The sequence below is a fragment of the Arachis hypogaea genome, chromosome 13 (genome assembly GCF_003086295.3).
Source record: "Arachis hypogaea cultivar Tifrunner chromosome 13, arahy.Tifrunner.gnm2.J5K5, whole genome shotgun sequence".
In the NCBI taxonomy this organism is placed as follows: Eukaryota; Viridiplantae; Streptophyta; class Magnoliopsida; order Fabales; family Fabaceae; genus Arachis; species Arachis hypogaea.
Window position 1 is genome coordinate 6,323,904 of NC_092048.1, and position 21,643 is coordinate 6,345,546.

The window sequence follows — 21,643 nt, forward strand, 5'->3', positions numbered from 1 at the left end:
AATTAGGTTTTTTTCATGTCAAAATATTAAAATTATTGAAGTATTTCTATTAAAAAATATATAGTCAAAGATTTAATTAAATTTTTAATTATAAATACCTTTAATTTATAGACAAATAGTCAGTTAACTCTAATATTCTTTACACTAAAAATAACTTAATTATAAAATTAAAAACAATATAAGAATTCAATTGAAATAAAAAATATAAAAACTTAATTACAAATTTAGTAAAATTATAAAAATTAATAAAATAATTAAATTTATAAAATATTTTTTTAATATTTTTTATATATTTTTTTAATTTTATCTATAAAATATATAATAAAAAATTACACTTTATACTGTTAAATAAAAAAAATTAAGAGTATCTATTTCCGTATATCCGCTTCTTTTTTTGGTCAATACATGCTAAATAAATAGTACTCTACTTCAGTTAATCACGTTACATAATATGCCAAGGACTAATTGATAATTTGATATGACAATGGATGAATTTGAATACTACATTTAACTATTTTGTATAGATTAAGCAACCAATTATTATTTTATATTATCACTTAATTAAAGAAATAAAAAATATAATAATCTGTCTAATAAATCTATTATTGCATAAAAAAATAAAAAATTAATAAAAAACCTATATTAAGAACGAGGCAGCAGAACAGTAGGAAAATAAATCTTTTTAATTTTTTTAATTATTTAATAAAATATAATCTCTCATCATACATTCTTTAAATGAGATAAAAATAAATAAATAATAAAAAATTATACTTTATTCAATAATTAAAAAATAAAAAAATCCATCTCCGATTAGTAGTAGCTATTTTTTTTTTTTGGTTGGCAATTTTCTAAGTAATCAATTAAAACTCTAAAAGCATATTTAGATTTGCTAAAGTAGGACATGACAAGAATAAGATTGTCAAATCAAACAGAAAAAAGATACTTGAAAAGAAAATGTACGCATGATTGCATGAATATCACATGTTGTAACACTGAAGATTTAACACTATTTCCGCAACAAAAGTCCTAAGCACCTTTAGACTATAGAGACCATAGATATGTCATGTTTTAAACAACTAGTATATACCCTTATTAACTCATACTTCGTTACCATTATATTTGTATATTTTATGATTCCCACATTAATATTCTAACTTATTTTTCAAATTTGAATTGAATTAAAAGTTCATGAATAACTTAATTTTAGTTGTCTAAATAATACAGTAATAAAAGAAGAAAGGTAAAATAAATAAAAAAAAATGGTATATTTAACCATTGGGTATTGTATAAGAATAACTAATCTCAAATACACATTCAGTCACCAAAAAAAAGCTTATAAAGTCACCAAAAAAAAAAATCTCAAATACACATTTAAGTTTTCTCTTCTTTTTTTTTTTTAATTCACGAATAATCAAACCACTTTGAGAACAAAAGTAAATTTTTATAGGCATACAAACTCATGCACGTTACGCACTCATACACAATTATAGGTTTCATTACTACTAGGCAAAATCTAAATATATCCATATATTCAAAACTGAACTGGACATATTAGTTATTTAGTTTTCACAAAAAATTCGGCGCTCCAGACATTAAACTAATTCAGGTGAGCTGTTGAACCGGATAAATAATTGATCAAATATAGTCAAAATCGATTAAAACCAACAAAAACTACTAAAAGTGGTCCCTTAGGTTAGAGACAAGCTAACAACTAAACTATCATTTTGTTTACATTATTTTTTTTAATATATTACTTAAGTTCAATTTATATACTTAATTAAATTTATTTAATTAGACACTGACCCAATAACCCAGTATGTTGACTAGATCGATTGGCAAGTAGGTTTTGATAACTATTGATATATATATCATGTGATTGCATATTAATGATTTTGTACAAAGTAATGAAGGGAGAGACAAATGAAGAACTCCCGAAAAAAAAAAAAAAAAAAAAAGAGCAAAGTATCATCGTTTTTGTCCTCAATATTTGGGATAAGTCCTATTTGTGTCCCTAACATTTAAATCGTCCTATTTATATCTTTAACGTTTATAAAAGTGATTCAATGTTATCCTACTATCAATTATACTAACAAATCAATTTATATATTTCAATTATTCTCACTTGGATATATTCATTCTCAATTAGGACTCACTTGGGTGTATTCGATTTTATTATACCCACTATTTGTATTTAGATTCAATTATGTCCCTAGAAAAGCGAATTATGTAAATGTTGTAAAAATTAATTTCAACATTTGATGAGCTATTTTTCGGAGTAGATTATCGATTTTATCCCAGACATTTGTATTCTAACTTCAAGAAGAGATTTTTAAAACTCAAACTAAAGCGCTTATGATATATAATTGACGGCAGGATAATATTGAATCACTTTTATAAACATTAGAGATACAAATAGGACGATTTAAACGTTAGGGACACAAATAGAATTTACCCCAAACGTTGGGAACAAAAACGATATATATATATATATATATATATATATAGAGAGAGAGAGAGAGAGAGAGAGAGAGAGAGAGAGAGAGAGAGAGAAATTATGCAAGGATAACTAGTAAAATTGTTACAACCCCACCAAACAAATTCACACTAAAAGTAACTTTATACACCCAAAGTATATTCCGTAGCTGAAAATGGCCATCAGATAAATTTATAGCCAATTCAGAATGACAATCAGAATACATAATCTGGCAGCTTAAGTGGGAAGCTTGCCACTGTAACTAGAAAAGGGTCTCCTTTTGGTTCTGCCAATCTGAAATCATTAATACCACGAAAAAGTTAGAAACATTAGCTCATTGAAATAAGATAATAATTCAACTTATTTATCTATGTTAAAAATGGACTATAAATGGCTTAAAAAGAGAGATGATCTATGATAGGGTAGTATTAATATGGTAGTCTGGCATTGTTTGACCTATGTAGTCGATTCTATATGGCGGGATAAGGCTTAGTTGTGTTAAAAATGAGTGAGTTTTAATATTCGTAAGGGTAAAGAAATTGAGATTGGATTTTTCAATACTAAAGTACTTTGCTCTTCAACACACTTTTTGTTTGTACTCAGATTTAACAAGGAATACTGGAATAGTGTTAATGTGAATTCATCATAGCTAATTGTCTGATTCTTCAAACTGGAATTCACAGACTTCTACATTAACAGTTGGACCATACATGACAAAATCACTTGTCACCAACAATAATCAAGAGCGAGACAAATGCATACCTGCCAGGTACAAATGTAAAAGAACCTTCAACAGAACCTGATGATGTTGGTATAGGTGTGCAACTCTGATAAACAAATTCTTTATCACCTGGACACAAAAGTGGGAACTGCAAAGAAATGCCACAGAATTCAGTAGTTTGACACTTTGACCACATCATTTAACCACAAGCAGTGACTACTATTGAAAATTAGAACCACTAAAACAGTATAACTTATATTAACCGTGCTACAAGCTTCACTTGACTGAAGTGCACTCAATTAATATATGCACACAAGACGAAACACCAAAGCTACACCAAATTAAAGAGACACAGGCTTGTGCATATAATCCATTCCAGCAACTAGACCTAGTTCAGTTAGAATGCACTTAAATAACTGTTTTATTAAATTTTGATATTGATAAGTGCTAAATCAAAGGGAAGTTGGATTTTGCATGTGCCGACACCCACGACCACCCACCCTTAAACTAGTCAAAACTGAACTAATATATCTTTTTCTGAAATTTCAGGAAAAATTATGCAACTTTAGATCACCCACTGCAACAGCCACACTTGTATCATACTACAGTGCAAGTATATTAATTATTAAATATTAAATAGATAATAGAAAAAAGAATACACAAGGGAAATTATACCTTCCCGATAACAGCTTCACCATTAACATCAGATACTACCATATCATCAGCACGAATTATCCAGTGCCTCCAATGAAGCTGGCAAGAGTTGAAGGATACCCCATTAATGATGCATCCTTGAGGTTCAAGGGACATACGGATTGAATAGGCAAATAAGAATTTTTCAACATCGTCTTGAAGATCCGACAACTCAGGGATAAGCAGAGCAGAGGCGCGGACCTTAAGAAATAAGCAATAGTTTTAGTATGATAATGAATCATAATAGATAAGGAATTGCTATAAAAATGTCCACTACCTAGTAATCACAAGAATAGACAAGTGACTTGGAATATCTCATTCACTACTAATGAGGAAAAGTGAACAACCTTCGGAAAATGTTCACTACTTTGTCATATATAATTATATATTCCATGTTTCCCAAATCCCAATACAACTCTGAAAACTGACTTAACTATTACTATTGCAGTTCCCTTTTTCATGCTGAGATACAGAATCAAAAGAGAAACTATAAAGGGTAGTATTTACTTTCCTACCTTCACACCATTGGTTATAGCTGTAGAACAAAGAGGAGGTTCTTCAGGGAAAAGATTAATGGCTCTGACATTTTCTTCTTCATGCAGTTTGACAAATCCATTCTGTAAACGGCGACCGTGTTCTTCTAACCAAAGTAGCATGGCATCCTGTTGCTCTTTACTATTCAACCCATGACCTAACTTAATCAGCTCATGGGGTACACAAGGGATCATTTCCCCTTCTGTAAGAAGATTTCTGGTTCCAACATATAGTTGACCATTGGTGCAATTGAGGAAAAACAACTTTTCACTGTAAGTGGTCGAAGCAGCCACAAGAACATACTTGGATCTCCTGAAGAAGCCTAATTTACGCGTAACTTGCAGAGTATCTCGTATTACCTGACGTATTGGTAACAGGTACACGTTCACATAATGACTATAGAATGAGTAACCACCAATTATGCCCAAAGAACTGCCAAATGTATGAGTTACTAGATTTGCCTTTTCAACTTCTTGACCATTATGAAAGCGATACAGAATCCTAGTAGGAAGTGGCAGCTTCACTTTTAAGGCACTCTCCAACTCTAGAATCTCTTCTTCTGTTGCACCTTTACAAAGAGTCGCCTTAGCTTCGGGAAAATTATCGTTCAGCCAAGCCTCTATTCTGTCCCAGCACCTCTTTACACGCTTAACAAGTGACCAAGGATACTTCCCAAAAGCTTGACGCCATGATTGATAAGCTTCCTGCACAATAAAAGAAACAGTCTGAATTTTCAGCAACATGAAAGCAAAAGGGAAAAAACTAATCAATTCAGACAGAAAACAACTACAGGAACTTTAGGATGTGTTTGTGAGTTGAAGTTTTGGAGGAAAAATTAAAACTCCAATAACTTTACACTACAAGTCCTTCCTTCCCCTCTTCTATTCTCTCCAAACTCCACAAGATGTTTTTGCAAAGCAGAGAGAGAGAGAGAGTGAAGCTAGTGATTTGGACCAAGTCAACAACCTAGTGAAGTTATATTGAGTGCTCCTACCTATCCATTTCAACACACAAGGTTGAACAATACCAAGGGACAACCAGCATAATATGACCACATATTCTCCTTGAAATTGAAAGATGCAGCAACAAAACAAAACCCAACTTTGACAATTTTTTCCTCTCCAATCACCACTATCCAAAGCTTTTCCCACCATGCCAAAGGCTCGTTGGCCACTTCTAAAGTCCTTGTAACGCAATATTTTTTTCATTCCCTCCCCCCCCCCCCCCCCCCCCAAAAAAAAAAAAAAAACCACCTTTATTACACAATCCAGCATAAAAAAAAGGAACTTTTTTTAGGGTGCAGAGTTAAAATCAGAAATACGAGGAATTGAAATTAAAAGTAAAAGTAAAAGGGTGAAAGAAGAGGATACCTTGAAGGAAGGGAGAGGGTTTCCGAGAGGATCACGAGGGTGACAGAGGGAGAGATCGTTGCGACAGAAATTGATCCAAATTAGGTCATCGGAGGCAGAAGAACGAAGCCTTTTGCTGACGCAGGAAACCCTTCCAGCGTCTTTGGGAGGCAACTTCTTGAGAATGACATGAATCGCCAAATCACCAAGCGATTCCAACCCCATAATCGCGTGCTTTCTCTCTCAAATTCAGTCACTCGCATTCATCAATGGCCTCGGCCTCAGCTTCAGCTTTTACTCTTAACTCTGCTGCCGACCCAGCAAATATGAACAACCCATAAGATTATCAATTCAGTTTCATGTATTTTCGATGTAAGAATTGGATTTTTTTTTTTCCGCTGTTCTTTTTTCTGAAACGGGATAAAAACTTGGATTAATCGGATGATTGAAAATATATATATATATATATCACGGATGAAACTGACACTACAGTTAATTTCACGTGTATAATTGAGAGACATGATATGATAAATTAATGAAATATATCAAATCATAACTATTAATTTCACATTTACATGAAGTTAATCTGAATTTCTACCATATATAACATCCAGATTTTACGTTAAATAAAGTTCTCGATTTCTTTATTTCAGCTTTTAATTTCTGTAGTTGAAATTTTTAACAATTTTGTTTTCAATAAAAAAAGATAAAACAAGAAAAAAAATAATAAAAATGAATGTCCAAACATACGTTAATATAGGGCTATAGTTGAAACTTGAAAGTCCAAATAGAATTGTTGTGATGTTATGTATGAATGTATGATTCATCACATATTTTTAAGTCTTAGATTATTAAATAATCCTATCATTATTCATAATTAGAAATTAGTCGTAGCGAGATTGAAACTTAATAGAGAGGGGAAAAAATTACTATCTAGTTTCATTACTTAATACACTCAAGCCATTTGCCATGTTAGTTTTTTTCGTTAATCTTCCTTCAAGGATATTTTTGCCTGCAAATTAGATAGGAGAAAATATGGAAAAATAATAATAATTAGAGTAAAAGACAAATAAGTTTTTGACATTTTTAAACGTAAACATTTTCGTTTCTCAAAATTTAAAAATATATTTAAATCTCTTACTTTGTAAAATGCGTGACAATTAGACCCCTCCGTCGAGCTGGGGTTCAAAATGGTAACAGAACATGCTGACCTGGAAGGGGTAGAGAGTCAGGTGTCCGTTTTGGTTGCTGACGTGGATGGAGAACAAATTTTTAATGGACAAATTAGTCTTTGCGGCCATCATACATTCTCTCTCTCCGTCGCAACTTCCCTTGGTCCGACTCCGTCACCGCTCTCATCGACTCTGCCGTCGGCCGCCACCTCTCCTACGCCGATTTCATCCGCCGTTCAGAAACCCTATCTGCCAACATTACATAGTTACATCCCTCTTCACACTCTTCAAAAACGACACCGCTTTGGTCCTCTCTCCATTATCCATTAAAAATGTTCATAAATTAGTCAAGCCCTTACTCTTTCTTGCATACACTAGATTGTTTATTTACTCATCAACGAATTCACTTATTTATTTGTTAGAAAAAGAGATGAATGTAAGGAGTAGAATAATGTCAAAAGCAAGAAGAAGAAGAAGAAAGTTACATTTAATCCGAATGTTCAGATATATGAGCCTGATCCCACAGCTTATAAGGTACTAGATAACGAGGAAGAAGAACACCAAAACAATGCTGCAGAACCAACAAAGAAGAACTCGAATCCACCTTCCATCTCCGGAGAAGGATCTGCATCCTTGACAGTGACATACCCTCCAAATTACAGATATTATAACTGCAGCGAAGATATCGGCGAGGAGGAAGATGTTGACTATGAGAAATCTGACATCGATGACTATGAGGATGATGAAGAGTTTGATGATGGATATGATTGTGATGATGGTAGTAGTGACAATAGTTTAGAGAATGATGAGGCTGAAGGAGTTGCCCGATTCGTCCAACTCTTCTGCGGCCGAAGGCAGGACAAGGAATCAGATGCCAATTGATGCGAGTGGAAGAGACAGAAGCACAAACATGCATTCTGTTCTGAGCCCTGTAGAGAACCTAACTCAGTGGAAAGCAATCAAAGCAAAAGTTCCATCAAGTAAGCACAGGAGGAAGGAGAACGTTCCAAGCATACCCTCGACCACCACTGAAGCTCGCTCGAATTTCTCACCTTGTTTAAGCATGAAATCAAGTGTCCTTTAGTCTAAACCTCTGTTGCCTCAAGTTACAGTTGATGCTAGTATCTCAAACTGGTTAATTTCCCCTAATTTCAATGTCTCTAAGACCACAATTCATTGTCAATGATGAGAACCATGGCAACAAAGAAAAAGCAAAAAACACTTGGTAAATATTAATTCAGTGAAGACCAATTTTAGAGGAGGGAGCATGATTGCAGAGGCCTGGTTTGTGAAGATGGGTAAACAAGTCAGTTCCAACCTCAAGCACACCCTTCTTCTTCGGAAAGAGGAAGCAGCAGCAACATAGCAGCACCATCAAGAACAACGATAAGGTAACCATTGACATTCTTTCTTTTGAAGTAGCCAATGTCATGTCCAAAACGGTTCACCTTCACAAATCCCTTCCGGATTCTGAGATCTCGAGGCTCAGGAATGAGATCTTGACCTCTGAAGTTTTTAGGAGCCTCGTTTCCTCCGACCATTCCTATCTCCTCGACCTTGCTCTCGCCGAGAAGCACGACGAGTTGAACCGTGTCGCCGGCGTCGTTTCTAGGTTAGGGAAGAAGTGTTCTGTTCTTGCATTGCAGGGATTTGAGCATGTGTATGGTGATATTGTGAGTGGGGTCATAGATGTCAATGAATTAAGGTTCTTGGTTAAGCATATGGAACTATGGAAGGTATGGTGAGGAAGATGGATAGGTATGTTAGTAACACTAAGAATTTGTATAGTGAAATGGAGGTTTTGAATCAATTGGAGCAAGCTATGAACAAGTTTCAAAATAATCAGAATGAGAAGGAGTAAATACCCATAGTCGTCCCTGAGATTCGCGTAAATACTCAATGTAATCCTCAAGATCCCGATTTCCCCATTTTAGTCCTCCAGATAGAGCTTCGAGTACTCAAAGTGGTCCCTAGGCATATTTCTGGTGATGAGTCATCACCGGAGCGCTGACGTGGCCTCTGTTTGCCACGCTGGAGGGGTCCAACAGCTATCTGAGCTGGCCAATTTTCAATTTGTACCCACATTGGTCCCTCCTTTTATATTTAACCATAAATCCCCAATTTTTTGTAAACTTCATCTCTTATTCTTGTTCATCACACTCTGCTCATTCTTCTATCGGGGGCTGTTACTCATGTTGATGATGGGTGAGAGTAGCACTGCAGGTGAAAGCTCTGTTCATTCTCCTAAAATCAAGAGCCTCAGAATTACCAATTTTCTCAAGTTTCTTGTCAATTGTAACGTCCACTCTACTAATGTAGAAAGCAGCAGAACTTTAAACCTTGAAAGATCAGCCATCTCAGAAGCTTCAAGACCATCCAAGTAAGCATCGATTACTGTTTCGTATTGAGCGAGACAGAATATAAGTTGTTAAAAAATACACAAAAATAATGAGCATATTGTTGCTTCTATAAGCTGCAAGGATAAAATTTTGGTGACATCATAATGTGCATAACAACTTGCAGTGACATTTAAACTTATTACACTTTGAATTACGTTTCTAACAGTCAACGAATTTCTATATCACAAGTCTGAATCTTTTTTCTCAATATGGAAGATCAGAATAATGAGTTCAACAATTTGATTCAATAGAATTTACCTAAATTTTTTTATCTAGAGTTTATACCTTTGGCTTAATCACAAGAGATAAAGTAGATAAAAAAGTATATCACAACCTACTTCAAATCTATATTCTATGCAAAACATTATATATTGAAAATCAAGTACAAAAGAAAACTTACCTCAACTGTTCACTGTAAGCATTTGATAAAGTTATAGCTCTTTCAAAATTCTGCCAAGTAAGAAGATTGTAAAGGAATTAAATGCAATACACAAAAGAAGTTTGCTGTTAAAGATGAAGATGAAGATAAATTGTAAAGTACCACGGGATTGCTAGTAATACCCCTGAATCCAGCAGCAACAAATAGAAGAAGCAAATCATAAATTTTGATACAGGGTAAGCAATTTTCTTAACAAAATTAAATTTGATAGCTAAATTAAATTCAAAGCATCTAAAATTTTGTAGTGATCTAGTTGGAACCGGACGAGAACGCCAACCAAGAGCAGAAGATCGGGGCCGCCAGAATGGTGTGGTTGTGAAGGCAATGAAGGTGTCTGAAATCGTTCATGGAAGAAGTTGTGTTGTTGGGTCGATGGATAACCTGTATGAGAAGGTACAAGTGTTAAGCAAAGAATGACGGGGATGTGGGAGATTATGGGCCAAAGCTGTAGATCCTTCATCTGACATCGTTTGCCTAGAAAAAGGCTTCCCCAGATGTTGAGTTGTATACTTATTAGAGAGGCAGGCAGCTTTTTTCCTTCCATATTCTTCAACTTGGGACAATCAGCAATGGCTAAATGTTGGAGGGAGGTAAGGTGAGGTGAGGAGAGTGCGATGAACAAGAAGAAGAGATGAAGTTTACGAGAATTTGGGGATATAGGGTTAGATATAAATGGAGGGACCAATGTGGGTACAAATTGAAAATTGGACCCTCCAGTGTGGTAAACAGAGGCCACGTCAGCGCTCCGGTGATGACTCATCACTAGAAATATGCCCAGGGACCACTTTGAGTACTCGGAGCTCTATTTGGAGGACTAAAACGGGGAAAATTGGGATCTTGAGAATTACATTGAGTATTTACGCGAATCTCAGGGACGATTATGGGTATTTATTCGAATGAGGAGAGTAGGAGGGTCTTTGAGCAGAAACTCAGAGGCAAGATGTTAGGCATCAAGGACTAATTTGTCCATTAAAAATTTGTTCTCCATCCACCTCAGCAATCAAAACGGACACCTAACACTATCCTTCTAGGTCAGTATGTTCCGTTGTCGTTTTGAACCCCAACTCGACGGAGGGGTCTAATTGTCACGCGTTTTATAAAGTGAGGGATTTAAATGTATTTTTAAATTTTGAGAAACGAAAATGTCCACATTTAAAAAAGTTAGGAACCTATTTATCTTTTACTCTAATAATTATAAACAAGGTAAACAATAAATTAAAATAAAAAATTAGATCATTAATTAATTATTTAATTTTAAATTTTAAAATTTTTAAAAATTTCAAAACTCGCCGTCATTGTTCTCCTGTCCTCACCCCGCTGGCACTTCTCCGCCGTTCGTTCCGACGCCGCCCAACCTCCCGCCAACGCCGCCGAAGCATCTCTTTGTCCCGCTTGACGTTCCGTAGCAACCTCAGATCGCTTTGCAGCAGCCCCGTGCATCCTCCTTTCTGCTCCGCTGCCGGCCGTGCAGACCCATTATGATCATCGCCGCTTCTTAGCTTGATGGTAGCGCTGTCGTAAGCCATGAGGCTTCTCTTTCCGTCTTGAATGTCCCAGCCATATTCTCTGGTGGTTTGCGTATATTGGTGCTCCCCAATGGCCGTTTTGCTGAGGAACAACGCCTTTGAACTTCTGAAACCTGCATTCTCTTCGTACCTCATAAACATTTTCCCATTATTTCTTTATTATTATTAGAAGGTGATGAACACGTTTGAGAGTTATTTGGCATCATCATTCTATGTTCTTGATTAATTATGATCATCACTCTTATGAAAAGGGCCAGTTTAGATGGTCATTTTAATAGATATATACGGATGATTATTTTAATTTTTACGTGAAAGATTATTATGATTGGATTGAGTTTAGTTATATATAATTAAACTATGTTGGGTGAGCGATGTCGGTGGCAGCGTGTGGCAAGCCAAGCAGCAACGGTGAAATGAGATGATTATTGATGAAGGTAGGGGTAGCAACTAGTTGGGAAAGAAAAATGTATTGAAGTAAAATACTTTAGTAAATTAAAATTTGAGATAGTTATTTTTTTTCGAAAACTAACTGGAATTTTTTATTTTTTACATATTTCCATAATTTGTGGAGTATTTTTTTATTTTTTACATGTATCTGCAGCCCATTGTTCACATTATTTAGATTTTTCATTATCTTCTTAGCAAAGTTAATTAGATAATTAAGGAGCAACTTTTATAGTTTACTCATTTCTTTTTTCTATTCTCTGGGAATAACGGAACTTGAAGTGCAAAAAAGAATAGTTGACATATCGCTTTGATCATTTGGCTGCAATTACATGTTTCCTTTTCTTTTTCCCTTCAACACCTTTTGTTAATATTTAGTTATGACGAAATTAGTTAACATGATATATATCCCAGCTAAAGCTATCATCATCAACATATCTGTTTGAACTTGGAACCAATACCATTTGGTCACTCTACATGCAAACATACAAGAAACAATCCTTTCCACGCGGTTCCGCAATACACGCCCAAAATACCAAATAACGAATACGTTCGTGATTACAATTTAGGAAAATCACAGAAACTGAGTAGCGGGGTAAAAAACTGATTGGGGCTACATTTAAGATGGAAAATTTATTATATACATTCACCAGAAAGAAACAAAAACGACAAAAAACAGCCTTACATCTATGAAGTTCTGAGAGAACAAAGATGCAAGGCGAGCGAACGGGTGAAGAAAAAGAAAACGAAAACTAAACTAAAAAGGGGAAAGAAAAAGAGACGTTCCTTTTGTGGTTGATTAAATAGACGATAGCATCAACTTTGTAATGGCTACCAACGGCGTTGCATTGTATCGGTGGAGTAGTCGTAGCCTTTGCTTTGAGCGATTCCATTACCTATGCGTCATGGAGAACGGAATATAAACGACACGATTAGGAATGTAATCATGGCGATTTTGCAAAACCTGTCAAAAATAGTTAGCAACTTTTTAATCTCGTTGCGCATGAATTGCCTTCACGTTCAATACTAAAAAGGGTAATGGTAAAAACAGTCATGTTAATACTTAATAGACGCAGATTACTACAGATTCTAACTTACTTTCTTTGTTTTAGGACCAAATAACATAATTAATATGAACCAGAAGATTAGTTTAGACAGTAAAACATTATAATTCTTTTTAAGTGTTCTACGCATTGAGCACTTCGGTAAAACATAAGATCGCTGGATACTTACTAGCATCAACCATGTATTAAACACTAATAATGTACTGTATGGGGGAACAAAATGCGGTTTTAGTATTGCCGAATGCAAACGTTAGATTTGAAGGTAATGTTCTTCAAAACTAATAATCACCTCAAGCTGTTCGAGGAAAGGCAAGGCGACAACAAATACAATAATCTCAACATCCTAAAACCAGATTAAAGTGATTTTGCACCAATACACCCAATCCATGGACACATAATATGATGTTATAGGTCGCGAATTAAAGTGGCTCCGATATTTTCAACAGCAAAAGCTTAATCATCAAGAAGCATTTTCATCTCAACTATGCATTAGTCATTTAAAGTGAATTTCATTTAAACTTTCTTAGCCATCATCATATTCTTATCGAATAATATTCATCTCCAATGATAACCGACTCACTTCCCAAACCAGAACACTAACACAAACAGAAAACCAATGTCCTCAAACTAAGTTATCGGGATTTGGTAGAACATTCATTATGACAAACAAATAAGTGTTTGCAACCCCAATAATTGTTACAGGTCACTAGCATTTTATTTTAGTAAGGAAAACCAATCAAGTAACCCCAATAATTGACTTGCTAGTTTAATGTGGTTCGTCGTAATATTAGGACTTGGGAGGAAAGAGGTTGAATTCAGTGAATTCCGACAACAACAATCGCAACAATGGATGACTGTGTTTATCTATAATATGTACGGTGTAGTTAGACTTCCTGCCCGAAATTTCATAAGCCATTACTCAGTTGAAAGTTGATCTCCCAACCAAGTCAATGGACTGATTAAGATTAGATTCAGAGTTGCAGAGGACATTAATCCTCCTATTAGTTCAATTACTACATTAAACTTTGCAGTTTGTGATTTCTATGCATCATCAAGATTGAATGGCAACGAAGGAAACGTAGTGAAAGTTATTGCCATCTGATACCAAAGTTATCGATTTAGTTAGCCGATTCATGGTAATGATTAGCTAGGGAAATAGTGAACGTTAGTACACTCTAAATTTACAAATTTAATAAGTTCTTCATATAATCTTTAGAAGCATTTCAAGATACCTTACATATTGCAAATTACACCACCTGATAAGAAGTACCTTAAAACTACCTTTCCTAGCTAAATTCCATAGGATGGTAAACAAGGGAAAACATATCCCAGCCTACAGCTAAAATATAATGGGATACAAACACTTTAAGAAAAGCAAGTATTACCATGCAACTGCAAGCATAGCAAAGCTCAAGAATCTATGCAAGTTTCTATGTTATACTACTTGTTTCTATTGAACATTCAACAAGCAATAACTTCTTTTTAAAAAAACAAACATGTATGGCATACGTATTAGTCAGATATAATAAAATAGTATGTGTGACAATATGGAGATTCACAATATACTGCAAACATATAAAATAAGGAGAACTATAAGTGGATCAAAAGCAACTTATTTATCCACATTGATCATGTGGCCATAATGATGGTTTTACCAATCGATTGGGTTTCAAATTACAAACTAGAAACTAAGCAGAGAATCATCCCAATTATTCATTATGACTTAACTGCAATTTGGAAAAACAGCTATAGCTCTCAACCTAAAACACACTGTACTTGGCATTGAAGAAATAGCAAAGCAGATTTCATATTAGAACATCATTATCCACTTCCTATTCCATCCCCTGCTAGAAATATTTGGGCCAATAAAGATAGCCTAGGGTACTCCAAAACTAGTTATGTATCGAGTAAAAAAAAAAAATAATTATTATATAGCACTACCACTATCATGCAAACTACCTAGCCTAATCATAGATTGCCTATACAAACTACCATTTGCCTTGTATTTTGACTTCAAATGCCCACTTTCCCAGCCCAAACAGGTAATCTATCGAAGACCCTCACAAAATTTGGACGAGACTCCAAAAAACAGATAAATGATCAAAAGCCTAACTATCTTAGTTCACGTATGGTCTTCTTATTTTTGTTTCCTCTGTGCCTATGGTGTCTAGGATTTTAGGACAGAAACTTAAACCCATAAACATTAATATAGGAACCAGAAAGCATATATCAACCAAAAAAAAAAGGTACTCAGGAAAAGAACATAAATATGATATATAGGAATTTATTTATCTAAAAGAGGTAGCTAATGAGGAGATGATTACTTACAGAAGACGATTCTCATTATTGAATTCCTGATCCATGTCCTCCAGGGGGTTGCTGTTGCTGCTGCTGCTGTATTTGAAAGAGAAGATTGGCAGCAAACTGTAGCGTTGATTGGTACCTTTGGTTCTTATCAGCCTCAACTTCTGTCGAGCCCTGACCAACTCCATAGAGAGGAAGTTTCTGACTGTTAGGGTCAGCATTTACTTGGTCCAGTGTATATGGCAGGACACCATGTTGCTGTGATGGATTAACACTCTGAACTTGAGTGGATGCAGCAACTGAATTATTTGGCTGTTGGAAAGCCTGAGAATTATATAAACCAGAGGCATCTGTCCCTTGAAGCACTCCATATCCTCCTTGGTTGCCGGGGGAGACTTCAACCTGATACTGCTGACTGACATGGGTGGGTGCAGCTACCTGTCCACTATGAGAAGGTATCATGTAATTAGTCATCTGTCTAGACGAAACAGCACCCTGCTGCTGCAGACCAGCAGCAGTGTCTTGAATATGCGAACTGCCAGGGACCACTTGACTAGGGAAGCCAGGAGCAGATTGTGGTGGATAAGGCTGATAGTGAGCATTGTGAATGTTATACATACTCCCCAAATTTTGAGGAGGATGAACAGACTGATCAACAATTTGATGGTCCTGTTTCCATAAATGAGATTGGTTACCATCATTAGGTGCAACAGGGGGAAATGGAGGCCTCACAGTCGAGGAGCCTACTGCTGACTTGGCACCATCAATTGTCGATGATTGAGTTGTTCCAGGGATTAAATTAGTTAAAGCTGCAATAAGCTCCGGAGTTAATCCAACTCCAGCTTGGGACACGGAACCAGTAGGATAATCCGGAGGCCCAGCCTGAAGTGAGGGGGGACCACTAGTGGCCGGATAGACTGGTTTAGGAGGAAGTTTAGACTCATCATGCAACAGTCTGTTATAATCTGTTGGCAAAACTGGTTCTTCCTTTGCAGAAATCAATCCATACTCAGCTTGTGAAGGAGGAATCTGCTGCATATACTGACTTGATGGTATAGGCAAATGCGAAGACTGCTGCATTGGAGTATTACCTGGAACTGGAGGAAACTTAAGAACCACACCATATAGACGTTCAGGTCCAGTGACCTTCAAAACTTTTGTCAGGAAATCAGAAGGGGGTACCAAGAATAATGTGGTATTATCAGCAAATTTTGCAACACCCGCACGGTTTTTTGCACTAAGATAGCGAAGGAATTCAGTGTAGGAAGCAAAATCCTCTTCGCTATCTGGCAAAAAGAAAACAATGTCAAAACCAATAGCATCAGCATAGTGTTTTGTGAGTATATCCAATCCCGTCCTAGCTGAACAATCAACCACCTCGGGACTGCAGCAGAACAACAAAACAAACTTCAATTACTGCACTAAACATGTATTTTACCAGCTAGGGACAAGACAACAAAATACAATGGGCTCATTTCCAAAATACTCAAATTGACCCTAATATCTTTTTTGATGAAATGTTGTAGGGAAAGATATATAGTATTAGTGGCACTAAGAAATTTCCTGCTGCACAAAAGAAACAAGATTTACTAAAAGTAATGGTCAGTCATTTCAGAATTGAACTAGTAAAAAATATACTTATCAAACTTTCCAGGTCTCCGCAATTACATATTGAATCTACATATCTTGACAATAATGACAACAGGTTTTCAACAAACACTCAACTCCTACTCCCAATGCTAAAACTGAAACTGGAGGTAATCTTAAGTATTTTCATGATAGGATATCTTAGAATTCTGTTAAAAACACTATCAAGCCAATGCTCATTTTCAACAAGGAGATAAGCTGATACACAAAGCAAAGATATGTTCATGGCAAAGATATAATGGACTCCGTGAAAATGAAAGTTAAACGCGCAAGGGGGTCAAAAAAAAAATACAAGAATTATCAATTGATTTCGCATAAGGAACATTCCTATCTTCAATCTTCCACCTTCACATTTCAAAATTCAATAGAAACTTCAAAAACAAATAAAATTATACTCACAGCTCAGCAGCTATCCCCTTCCCAATAGGGACACATCTAGCTTGACAAACCGGAGTCCCTCCCTTTGCAATGATTCCACGCCATATATGATCAGCATCAGGTTGTGCAGCACCAAGTACTCCAGCTCCCAACCTTGTGCTCACCGGATCAAGACCATATGTTTGGTCCATACCTAACACACGATCATCTACATTCCTTAAAGGATACGGAACATCATCAACAGGCATAGTACCATCTAATCTCATACGTTTAGACTCCCTTGGAATATGGTTTATGTCAAGTACATCCCATCCACCGGAAGCTGATCTTGAAGGGAGCCTGACACCTGATGCAGGAGAAGGAGAAAGCATCCCTGGGGCAGGAGGAGAAGGCCTTTTCCTGTTTGGACCCATGTTACCCTTGGAACTACCATCCTGAAATTTGTGGTGCATGCCCATTTCATTAAACTCAGGACCAGAAATAAGAGGTTCAAGACTCCCTTGAGGACCAAACGGCCGCATTTGTGCATTTGGTCCAAGAATACCTCCAGGTGGCAACTGTCCAGGAAAATTATTTGGAACCACGGGACGATTATGACCAAATGAATCCATTTGCAATGGTCGAAATGGATGGTCATTCATGAACGTGTCGGTTCTTGGACCGCTACCAGCATATAAGCCAGGGTAATCTTTTCCAGACTCATTGCTTGAATACATAATTGTTATTCGAGGGTCATTAAAAAGGCGTCCTTGAAGACCCTCTTTTGCACGCCGAGCTTCATCAACACTTCTAAATTCAACTAATGAATAGTTCCTTGAAGGAAAACTCTTGATTCTCTCAATTTCTCCAAATAAAATCATGGCATTGTGGAGCATTTGCTCGTCAATCTGAATGGCAGGAGGATAGCCAATCCACAAAATATTACTGGGTTGACTATCACTTTTCCTTCCCATTGGGGGTTGTGAATGCTGTTTGAGACGAGAAGAACAATTTATAAGTACACTGCTATTTATACAGAGAAAACAACAGTGATTGTACTTGAAGGTGCAAGCATTACTTTACAGTGTAATGTCAACCTAAAAAGTACGTGATGCACTATGACAGGTATGCACTTTAATGAAGATAACTTACCAGAGGTCTTTTTTGTCCAGTGTAGGGATCAGTAGGCCCATAGCCTTTTCCTTGAAACTGTCCATAATCAGACGACTGATCCTACAACAATCCGAAAAGGACACATTGGTCACACAAGAATAACAAAGAAATACGCAAAAATCTTGATAACTGTATAAAGAAACAGTGCAATCAGACCATGCGAAATAAAAGAACTCCAAGCACACGTTTAAAGGTAGTGCGTAAACTATAGAAAAGCGAGCTTCTAATATTTATCAATGTAAGAGCAGGGCCTAGGTTTGGCAAAAAAAGAAAAGAAAAAAGCTAGAAACAAGGCCAGCAATCTATATGTTACACTTACTTTTCTTGTAGAATGTGATCGAAGGAAGTCTACACGAATGTGTTCACCACCTAAACGTTTCCCATTCATGACTTTCATTGCCTGAGTGGCATCATCCAGATTGAAAAATTCAATACATGCAGTATTTCGGTCCCTGAAAAACTTAAAATCCTCAATTTTACCAAATTTACGAAATTCGGCTTCTAATTCTTCCTTTGTCACAGCTGGGCTAATACCACCCACCCAAAGCTGTTTACATGGCTTTGCCTGAAAATAGGTTTTCCATTAAACACATATTAGAGAAAATGATAAATGCAGATCATGGCGTCAATATGGATGTAATTCTAGCACGTAAACCATGCAAAGACGGTCACAGCTACCTTGGGCCAAAAATAAATAACTAAAAGGCAACATCATGTACAGAAAGAAAGTCGCATCACTTTCTCAAAAACCTGGAAATATCATCGTTTACTAAAATTATTTTATGCAATACATATTTCTAAAGAAAGGATTCAATTGTATCACGCAAAGCTCACACTTGACCCAAACATTTTTACTTTTATGATAAAATTGTTGTATGAACTAGATGACAAACTATAACAGTTATAGTGGAAGAGACCTCCGGACAATTAGAATTTTTTTAGCATTGCTTCTCATATCAGCATCGTTTAGGGTAAAATTTAACCATTTTCAAATTATTTAGTGTGTTTACTCCACTCCGCTCATCAACATCCCCAGCATATTCTTTCCCACATTAATTAGAATATACAACCGATCACTGGAGCTGTCATTTGTTTAAGGACTAAATAAATAGTGCAGCATCATCCCTTGATCAACTCTCCATTAGAAGCTCTACTAGCAAGTTTCTATTACTCCATGTTATTTTCAAAGATCGTAATCAATTTAAAAGAGCAAGAGAAGAATATTACTGCTAATCAGAATTCAAGTGCGCTTGTTATTTGGTCTATTAGATAATTATTGTTCACGATACTATAGAATAATTACTGTCAAGCTTCATGGCGCCATTGTTATTGTTATTTTCTAGATTACAGTTACTTCCATTATATAATTGAAACAAAGACGACATGCCCAGAATCATATCTACTTGAAGAGCTCGAATTTTTTAGGTAGGATTTTCTCTATCAATGTTTTAGTTCAGGTTTTATGAGTAACGTAAGTTTCCATATATATTCTGTCTGTCAGATTCTATTGGGGCCTCTTATCCGCAACATCACATACACTGCAATTTGGCTCTAGCTTACCTTACAAATCAAGTATTGCTAAAAACCGCCGGGTTTGGGGAGTCAGATGCGCCTTGTGGCCTGTTTTTATTTAAATATGATTAAAATTTTCAAAATTTGAGTTAATGGAACACATGCATATTTTTTAGCCACTAATTACTACCAAACACCGATTTTAATTCTGGTACCGGGGAAACCCCCCAATACTCAGTGTTTATGTTACTGTACCATCACTTATTCACTGTGTTTGAATATTTGTGTCCATTCTATCATTTGGAGTTTGTTGTTTCTTTCTCGTTTTACTTCATTGATGCAATTTCGTAATTTATGTCATTGCACTTCCCTCACGGCTGCAGCTACCTGGTGTATACATAATTCCCATGTCCCAATAAAAAGAATATAATTTCAGAAAGTAATGAACATAAACACGAAGCCTTGACCCTCGGTACTATTGGTTTTCGCTTGTAGTGGGTGATTTCAGCTTATATATATTTATTTATATAATAATGTTTTAGCTTACTGTCATATTCTTTTTCCAGTGTCATTGTTAACCCTAACGATTACCAGTTGCATGCAGGAAATGGATCCGCTCAATGTTTTTTAACAATTGAGGGAGTACAGCGTCATCTCTCACCATTAATAATTTTATAAATGAGACCAACAATAAATATGAGAGAGAGCAATAAAAAGTTAAAGATCAAACTTTACACTCTCAATATTTTTTCACAATTGAGAGGGATCCATTCCCTTGCATAAGTAGTTTAACGAATTAATTAAACTTTGCTTTAAATATGTTAGGTCTTCAAAACAAACAAAACAAGCTACACGGGATCTTCTTTAAAACTAAAAATAATAAATTAAATCAAACAACAGAACAAGCTTCACCAGTCGGTGGAATATAAATCAGCTGAATTCCGCAATTGATTAATAATAACAATGATAATAACTAATAATAATAAAAAATTTTGAGAAATAAACAAAATAGTTTATACTAATTAAAAACTCATTTCGTAGCCTAACGCAATTGAATCGATTGCAATGGCGATTTGCCTCAACGCATATTTGATTCCCAGTCATGCACGCAAAATAGGATAATTGTTAAAAAATAGGGATTCGATTTGAGACATTATTAAATGCACGCAAAAAACAAAAATAAAAGATAATCGAGCAATTTGAAGAGCCGAAAATAGGAATTTAACAATAATAACACGGTTCATATTGCAATAACAAAAACAATAAGAATAAGAATACATGAACCCTAACAGAGCACAAAGAAGACGAGAACAAACCGGTCTGGCAAACTCGATTTTCAAGGAATTGCCGCGGAGGGAGAACCCTTGGAGAGCGTTCTTCGCGGCCTTAGCGTCCTCCACGCGCTTGAAGTACACGAAGGCGTAGCTACGCGCAGAGTAAGAGGTGACACTGTCGAGGGCGCCGTATTGCGCGAACAGGTCCATCAGATCAGCGTCGGTTACGTCCGGCGCTAGATTCCCAACCCAGAGGTTGTTGGAAGGTTCGTCGGAATCCCTGGCGGCGGCGCTTCCTTCGTGCGACGGCCTCACTGATTTCGCCGGACGCGGCATTGCAAGGCACAGACTCGGAATAACCGGATCGAGAGTGAAAGTTGAAGGAGGAAGGAAAGCAGGAAACCCTAAATGAAGAGAGAGAACGGAATTTTCTGCTATGAAAAGAGAGGGCGCGAGAGAGAGAGAGAGAGAGAGAGAGAGAGAGAGTATGAATCGAGGTGGTTCCGTTGTTCGGTTTTTGTGTTTTTTTAAGAGGGTAAAAAGGTAGATAAAATAAAATAAT

General features: G+C 36.0%; 2 protein-coding genes across 3 annotated transcripts; both read right to left on the reverse strand.

Moving 5' to 3' along the window:
• Nucleotides 1-2,552: 2,552 nt before the first annotated feature.
• LOC112736793 (F-box protein SKIP16) lies at nt 2,553-6,493 on the reverse strand. Its single transcript, XM_025786391.3, has 5 exons — nt 5,792-6,493; nt 4,403-5,125; nt 3,870-4,088; nt 3,236-3,342; nt 2,553-2,767 (listed from the first exon to the last, which is right to left on the reverse strand). Exons 1-5 carry the CDS (start codon nt 5,993-5,995, stop codon nt 2,689-2,691), a joined length of 1,332 nt encoding a protein of 443 aa, XP_025642176.1. The 5' UTR covers nt 5,996-6,493; the 3' UTR covers nt 2,553-2,688.
• Nucleotides 6,494-12,189: 5,696 nt separating this feature from the next.
• On the reverse strand, nt 12,190-21,602 carry LOC112736794 (flowering time control protein FPA). 2 transcript variants are annotated; one of them, XM_025786392.3, is made up of 6 exons: nt 21,124-21,602; nt 18,615-18,860; nt 18,275-18,355; nt 17,165-18,111; nt 15,143-16,502; nt 12,190-12,714 (listed from the first exon to the last, which is right to left on the reverse strand). In XM_025786392.3, the coding sequence occupies exons 1-5, from the start codon at nt 21,415-21,417 to the stop codon at nt 15,158-15,160; spliced, it is 2,913 nt and encodes a 970-aa protein (XP_025642177.1). In that variant the 5' UTR covers nt 21,418-21,602; the 3' UTR covers nt 12,190-12,714; nt 15,143-15,157. The 2 variants fall into 2 exon arrangements, with proteins under 2 accessions (XP_025642177.1, XP_025642179.1); XM_025786394.3 differs by having other exon boundaries at nt 12,190-12,646; nt 21,124-21,596.
• Between the last annotated feature and the right edge of the window lie 41 nt (nt 21,603-21,643).

Coding starts and splice junctions, on each gene's coding strand:
- LOC112736793 (XM_025786391.3), bottom strand. CDS start 5,995: ATGGGGTTGGAATCGCTTGGTGATTTGGCGATTCATGTCATTCTCAAG. Junction 5,126..5,791: donor ACCCTCTCCCTTCCTTCAAG/GTATCCTCTTCT, acceptor TTTATTGTGCAG/GAAGCTTATCAATCATGGCG. Junction 2,768..3,235: donor TTTACATTTGTACCTGGCAG/GTATGCATTTGT, acceptor TAATGATTTCAG/ATTGGCAGAACCAAAAGGAG.
- LOC112736794 (XM_025786392.3), bottom strand. CDS start 21,417: ATGCCGCGTCCGGCGAAATCAGTGAGGCCGTCGCACGAAGGAAGCGCC. Junction 18,861..21,123: donor AAATCGAGTTTGCCAGACCG/GTTTGTTCTCGT, acceptor ACCTATTTTCAG/GCAAAGCCATGTAAACAGCT. Junction 18,112..18,274: donor CTGGACAAAAAAGACCTCTG/GTAAGTTATCTT, acceptor CGTCTCAAACAG/CATTCACAACCCCCAATGGG.